This window comes from Suillus clintonianus (genome assembly GCF_016758775.1).
Source record: "Suillus clintonianus strain FC179 chromosome Unknown DEU56scaffold_25, whole genome shotgun sequence".
Taxonomy (NCBI): domain Eukaryota; kingdom Fungi; phylum Basidiomycota; class Agaricomycetes; order Boletales; family Suillaceae; genus Suillus; species Suillus clintonianus.
Window position 1 is genome coordinate 470242 of NW_024539249.1, and position 7607 is coordinate 477848.

General features: G+C 54.2%; 1 protein-coding gene across 1 annotated transcript; it reads left to right on the forward strand.

Moving 5' to 3' along the window:
• Nucleotides 1-1110: 1110 nt before the first annotated feature.
• Nucleotides 1111-2291, forward strand: DEU56DRAFT_755053 (uncharacterized protein; the record flags this gene model as incomplete). Its single annotated transcript, XM_041349884.1, has 3 exons — nucleotides 1111-1350; nucleotides 1400-1784; nucleotides 1837-2291. The coding sequence occupies 3 exons, from the start codon at nucleotides 1111-1113 to the stop codon at nucleotides 2289-2291; spliced, it is 1080 nt and encodes a 359-aa protein (XP_041209918.1).
• Nucleotides 2292-7607: the final 5316 nt, after the last annotated feature.

Genomic DNA, 7607 nt, shown 5'->3' on the forward strand with positions numbered 1-7607 from the left:
AAAATAGAGATGCGAACTCCGGGGAGTCACAAGAATATCTACCTCGAGAGGCGAGCTAGTAGAATCGTCCCTTAGGGGATACTACTGAATCAATCTCTCTAATTGATGAGAGGGATCAAGAGAAAGGCTCAAGTCGGAAAGTGCGCGAAGGCGCGCGGGAACGCGCGAGGCTGATGTGATACACGCGCGGAACGCGCGAGTCGTGCGGAAGAGTCGTGCGGAAGAGTCGGGAGGCGCGCGATACGTGCGCGATAGGAGGAGGGTAGCAGAAGGTAGTAAGAACTCTCCTTGGATGAGAATTGAGGATTTACTAGACAGAGAAGGAGATGGACAAAAGTTGCAATGATATTAGCGCTCTAAGCGCGACTAGACAGAAAACTGATAGTGAGTCCAAGTAAGGGAAAAGTAAGTAAGTCCGAAATCTTCTGAGTCTTCTAGATATGTAGGTCGCTACGCGAGCTCTCAGGGTATTGAGACGTAAGGGAAGCGGATAGGCTGCGCGGAAGCGCGCAAGGAAGCGGATAAGTATGTAACACTATGTAAAAGACCCTGGATGTGGTCAGAGACGGAGATGACAGTGAGAGTACGCACCAACGGTACCGGACATACAGGACAGGACATGGGAGGGTATACCGAACTTAGCGCCGGGCTGCGGAATGGTGCGCAATGTCGCGGGTCGTCGCGTATGTCGCGGAGAGGTGCGGAACGCTGCGGAAGGTCGCGCGTGTAGCGCGTGTCTCTATAGAACTGCGCATACATGAGGATAGTGATGAGGTCGATGTATATATCAGGGGATACGAGCCTGTAGGGATATTACTCCCTACACCTGCGGGGTACTCTTAAACTGACTGTCCGCAGTCAGTCCTATAGTCGCGGAATGGACTTAGCGAAATTTCTGACAATTATGTCACGTGCGGGCCGGTGTCGGCAACTGTGTGTGTACCGGCGCCGGAAAGGCATAAGTCACGTGTGTGGACGCGTCGTGGCTTTGTTTTCCTAATCGGGAATTCGGCGCTTGAAAAGTGAGTGGACGCGTGCTTCCGCTTCTTCTTCTTCTCTCTTATCCATCTACACCACGCGTCTGTCGCCACTTCTTACTCTGCATATACAATGGCGCCTTTCTCTCTCGCTGTTTTGACTGCTCCCTTGCCTGCTGCGCCTACTCCCGCTCCTGAAGTCGAGGTTCCTGCGCCGGAACCGGAAGCGATGGAATCCGAGGCTGACATCCTGCGTCGCGATTGGGTTGGGATTCGCGTGATGCTCGATGGGTTGGGACGTTCGATCCCGGATGATAGTGATGAGTTGTTGGAGGACAAGGAGATATGGATGCGGCGGTGGAACGAGCTAATTGTGAGTAGATCTTGTTTCTCTTGCGCTTACTTGTCGCTAACCTTCCTAGACTCGCATGCAGGCTGCCGGCGTGTCCGGCCAACATTTACAGGTCGATTTGGAGTTTGAGGGCGATGAAGAAGCCCTCTTGCTTGAGGGTCGTCAATGGTATACTAAGTTCGAGGGACCGATTCGCGCCTTGAAGGAGGCGGCGGCTGCGCAGGCGGAGGTAGCGACTGCCAGACCTCCTGCCGCGCAGCAGAAGGCAGCGGTACTCGCGCCGTCGAAGGGCAAGAACATGGGCGCTCCGTTGCCTACTGGGCGTATGACTGGGGTTCATCCTTTGCAGATCGTATGCGAGCGTTGCGAGAGTGCGGGGAAGAAGTGTGATGGCAGGCCCGGCGTGCGTTGTGACGCCTGTGCAAAGTCGCACAAGGGATGTTCCTTCAAGATAGGTAAGTTGTTTTCTTTCCGCGGGTTCGTTTTTGATCTAATGAGTTCCCTTAGGTCCTACTAGAGCAATTCCCAAACGTCGCGCTCAGAAAGCTGCGCCCGCGTCTTCGCGTGCGCCTACTGCAGAGTCTGCTCCTCGCACCGCGTCTTCGCGTCAAGAGGTGATGGAGTTGGACAGCGAGGGCGATGCTGTGGAGTCGGAGGAGGTTTCTGCTCCTGAGGCCGGTCCCGTTGCAGGCCCTTCTACCTTGCCTGCTAGGCCTACTCAGGCTATTGGCCCTCTCCCTTCCCGCCCCAAGAAGCGTCGCGCGGAGGAGACCTTGGATCGTTATGAGGAGGGTGGGGAATTGGAGCGTCTGCGCTTGGAGAATGCGCGGCTCCGCGAGCTTCTTCGTCGGGCAGGAGAGCGCGCTCGCTCTCAGCAAGCTGAGATGGCTGCGCAAAGCAGCCGTTTGTATTCATTGTCGCGCGAGTGGAAGGAGGATGAGGAACTTGCGGAGTTCCTCTAGATAGATATTAGCATAGTGCGCGGTTCTTCCGCTTGTGGACTCTGGACTCATAGCGTCCAATGCGCTTGTACTATACTTGATGGTTGAAATGGCGCCAAAGTGCGCCTGTACTATAGTTGACTCTGTTTCCATGCGCATAAGCGCAAAATAGATATCCGTGTCCCCCATGTCTGTGTCTGAGCTTGAGTCCGGTCCCGCTGTGCCTAATAATGAGATAAGAAGAGAAATTGATAAGTTTTGTTTGTGCGCATTTAGACATAGAGAGAATTTTGTTTGAGATACATCGGCGGGTTCGTGCGAGGTTCGCGCTCGTCTTGCGTTCGTCGACTTGCTTTCTGCTTCTATTCCTTTCATGGGGTTGCCGCGCTCTAATGATTAGCGGCAAAGAATATAGTAAATTGTGCGCGGCGCGCGCGCGCGTTCGAAGGTGAAATGTCTATGGTTAATTATGCGCGCAATTGATTCGAGTATGTACTTAGCGAATGTTCGTGTTTTCTTGTTTTGCGGGTATCCTGCGGAATGTATATAGAATCTGCGGTTGGTATGTTCAGCGCGGCGCGCGGTATTATGAGTCTGAGAAAAGTGAAACTGAGATCGCCGGACGAAACCCGGGGTAAAATTGATAGAGGGAAATGGGTGCGGCTTTTGTTTTTTTTATTTATTCTATGGCGGTTTTTGTTGTTTTTGTTGTGTTATTTTATTTTTCTGGGGGTGGTTCTTGCGGGGTGGATATATGCTGGTAGGGGGTCGGTAATGTGTGCGGAGGGGGGGGGGTGCACGAGCGCGTTAATCGCCGAAGTCGCGTTCGGGGTCTTCTTCTTCTGGCTCTTCGTCATCTTCTGCGGCTAATTGGTCCAGGCTCTCATCGTCAATGCCAGTGATGGCTGTCACGATTATGCGCTCTTCACTGCGCGGGAAGTATGGTATGACTCGGAACGCGGCGTATCGAAGTCGCGAGACTGCTCCGTCCAACTCAGCTAGCACATACGACCCGCCGGTTGTCCGGCGAAGGACGACCATTGGACCTAAGTAGCGCGGCTTCGTTTTCTTGCTCAGCTCGTACTCCACTTTTGAGTTGCGCACTAGAACTAGGCTTCCTGGCGGAAAATCATGGTCCTTGATAGACGCGCGGAAGCGCTGTTCGAAATCGCGGGCGGACTTGTACCTCGCTTTCAGGACTGCGTCCTTAATTGCGTCGAGGTCTTCTATGCGCTTTTGAAATTGGCGCGCGCGCCATGCGATGAGATCTGCGGAAGTTAGTGCGCCCCTGCTTGGGAGCGGTGCGAGAAATGTCGCTTCAGTGAGGTCGAAGGGAAAAATAGGCTCCACGCCGTGCATCATGAAGAATGGTGATAGACCTGTCGACTTCTGAATGGTGACGCGCTCGGCCCAGAAAATGGCGGGCGCGACTTGCGGCCATCGCGATATATCATGTTCGCAGCCCTTGATAATCGCTTCACGAACTGGGTAGTGCTGCCGCTCTATTATCCCATTACCTTGTGAGTTATAGGGCGTAATGCGGATGTGATGGATGCCATATTTCGCTGCTAGAAAGTCAACCGCTTTGATGAACGCGGGGCCATTGTCAGTTACTATTTCCGTGATCGGTCCCCATCTACAAAGGAGCTCCTCGAATATGAATGCTCCGATGGTCTTCGCGGTCTCGGTGCGCAACATGCGCCATTCGGGGTATGCGGTGAGCGCGCAGCGCGCGTGTACTATGCGATCGAATCCGCCTGCTTTGGGCATCATCATGCAGTCGATGTGTACCTTGCGGAATAGTCCTCCCGGGATAGGGACCATGGGTGGGATGTGTAGGCGGGTATTCTGTCGGACTTGGCATTCGTGGCAGGTCTTCGCATACCACTTAACGTCGTCTACCATCATCGGCCACCAGAAGCGTGAGAGGAGGCGCGTACGGACGGTATAAATACCCTTGTGCCCGAGATCGTCGTGCGCCTCCTTGAGGATCCGATAGCGCCGCTCTCCTCTCACTACTAGCTGGTGTCGGCCGTGGGATTCCCTGCGCCAGAGGTTGTCTTCCATGACGAAGAACTTTGCCGCGGAATTGACAAAGGTGTCGAAGTCGTCGTCCGAGAGATCCGCGGGTCTTTCGCGACTTTCTAGAAAGCGCTTATACTCGCGCATCTTCTCATCCATGGCTTGCGCATTTTCGGAACGAGGAATAGGGGGTTCATCGGATGGAGCGGAGGTGGTATCTAAGAAAACTAGGAGAGCGGGAGTTCGGTTAGGGGTTTGCGCATCGCGCCTGAAATATGGATCGCGAGTGTACGATGTGCCTGCGGCTGCGACCATGTGCGTCCGATCATTAATGAGCGCTACTCCAAATGAGTATGCGCGATCGAGCCAATCCTCGTGATCATCTTCCTCATCCGGGTCTTCGTCTGCGCGCGGTCTCCTTGAGAGACCGTCAACGCCGGCGTGCTTCGACGCGGAAACATGAACAAGTTTGAACGAGAATAATAGAATGCCCGCGATCCATCGGTTGATGGTCGCGTTAGGCTGCAAATCGGGATTGTTGATCATACCTTTGATATATTTCGCATCTACTTCAACTGTGAGGTTGACGATGCCGAATATATATATGCGCACGGCGCGCAAGGCGCGGAAGAGGCCATATAGTTCCAATTTGGCCTGTGAATAGCGGCTCTCGACTTCGGTGAGCGCGATAGACCCGAAGCGACTGGGGTATCGTTTGCCATCTTCTCCGATTTGGATAAGGAGATACCCGACAGCGATGTTCGAAGTGTCGACTGCTAGGATAACTTCGCGGTCGCACTCGTAATCGATGCGCCGCAAAGCTGGCGATTGGAGAATAGCATCTTTGAGTGTTTGCATGGCGTCGCGATGTTCTTCCTCAAATTCGAAGGGGATGTCTTTCCTGGTGAGATTAATTAGCGGGCGCGCGATGCGCGCGAAATCACGGATGAAAATGCGGAGGACGCCGCAAGTGCCTAAGAACCCGCGCACATGCGACTGGTTTTTGCACTCGGGCCAATCTCGAATCTTTTGGACTTTAGAATCCTCTGGAATGCGGCCATCAAACGTGCATAAATGCCCGACGATGATCGCGGTCGGCGCGGCTAAGACGAATTTCGAAGCCGACACGGTAGCGCCGACGTTCTCAAGACGCTGTAGGATGCGGTTAATGACCTGGCAATGCTCCCAGATGAAGCGGCGGATGCCTGGGTTGGCAGGTATAGTCTCATAGGAGCCATCCGCGCTCTGGTAGCGCGTCTTCACAGACTTGACAGGTACATCATCGACGAAAGGCGAAGTATACTCGGGGATCTCGTGCTGCAAAATAAACGCTGTATCGCCCTGATAAACCTGGACCGCGTTAGCGTGTCCTTGTGGAAGCGTGGTCAGCCTGTGCGGCCCTAGGGGAGTGCCAAATGTAGTGAGATCGCGCGACTCCTCGTGGAGCGCGCGCTGGTCGTATCCGGAGTATAAATCCATCATGCCATATACTGCGTAACCCGCGAATGACTCTGCGAGATGTTCAACAAATGGCGGAACGGAAGCGTCGCGGATGGTGACTGCGTTGAGCGGCTGTAAATCGTGAACTAGGCGCAGGGACTTCTTGTCCTTCTTGACGACACAAAACCAGCGCGAGCGGTATGCAGCGGTTGACGGCTCATAGACACCGGAATCGATCTTCTCCTTAATGATGCGGATAACTTCGCCTAGCGTAGATGGCGGAATCGGGATGTTTCTTTGTGACCATGGGGTGTGCGGCACGGTCGGAATTTTGTATGGTGGAAAGTAGGTTTCGTTGAGGCGACCTCGTTCAGAAGCACCCCATGCGAATGCTAGTTCGTGCGCGCGAACGAGCCAGCGGATTAGCTTGAGCTCGTCCGGCCATAACCAGTTGGCGGGGTCTAAATCTAGCGCGTCCGCACGCTCTTGCGTGAAGCGGGCGCCTGGTATAAAATCTGGGGGGTGGGGCGGTAGTTCTGGCATACCAGCCAAAGGATCAGCGGGGAGTTGACGGACAACTCTATACTCTGGGGGCATAGTAGTTGGCACTGTGCGGACTTTCTTCGCGACTGGTTTGTAGACCAGCGCGTGACATGCGGAATCGTAACTGTAAACGGAATTAAAAGCGTCAACTGACGCGCGATCAAAAACTGTGCGGGATGAGGAGAGAAACTGATAATGCGCTGACTTGCGCTCTGATGCAACGAACTGGTACTTGGGAGTGGAAACTGTGATAACTGAGCTCCTTGAGAGCGACATGACTGATTGCGCATCGCGTGCGAGTTGCGCAACATGAGCGGTAACGGACGGAAAATGCGGGCGGAAGGGAACACATGTGTGCGCGGAGCGCGAAGCGGTCAGAGTACGATTAGTGTCTCCTCGCTTCTTAAACGAATCATCGATCTTTAAAAACCCGCTCCCTCCAACTTGGTAGGGTGGTCGGGACAGAACTGCTCCATGGTGCAGCGCACGCAGCGCTTTACCCATGGCGTCGTGGGGATGCGAATCTCTTTAAAAGAGTTGGGGTCTGTCAGCGTAACGTCCTGCTCCCCATTTGGGAGATCTTGCGTGCGGCAGCTGGTTAATTTGAAAAACGGTCGGCCGAGAAGCACTTCGAAGTGCGCGCGCTCTACCACTTGAACCTGGAAGAGCATGGGCCCCGTTCCGAAGTCCAGCGGGACAGTTCTCTATTACGCCGAGCAGTCGCGTCTCTCGACGTATTGACGCTCTCCATACTCAACTGGTAGTCTGAGCGGAGGCCAGATGCCAAGCGTCTGCCATACCGCCTTCGGCATGACGACTATTTCTGCGCCTTGGTCTAGGACGCACGACAGGGCGCGGTTGTTGACGGTAATTGCGCGTATGCAGCGCAAAGGCTCGGAATGGTTGGCGACTGCTTTACCATCTTCGTTGCGCTTGACACAACTCTGATATTGCCGCATGTTAGATTCCACTTGCGGCTGGCTTGAGAGTTCGTGGACCGATACGCTGCCGACTGTGACGCGCTTATTCGCGGTAAGCTCGCGGATTGCTTTACGGACTTCTGGGGCGATGGCAATCAACTCCCTGATGGGGACGTTGACTGTAGAGTCGAGCATAGACTCTGCGACGCGCGAAGGTGCTCCTTCGTCTTCAAGCGCGTGCGCGTATCTGTACTGCGATGCGGGGGTGGGAGATGTTTCGTTAGCGGCGACTGGAACGGATGATTGGGCCTTCGGCTTGCTTGCGCTTGCCAAAGGTTCTGAAGTAACTGGCGCAACTACGGGCGCCTTACCTTTGTTTGCGGGGGTAGATGATGATGATGCCTTGACAGCA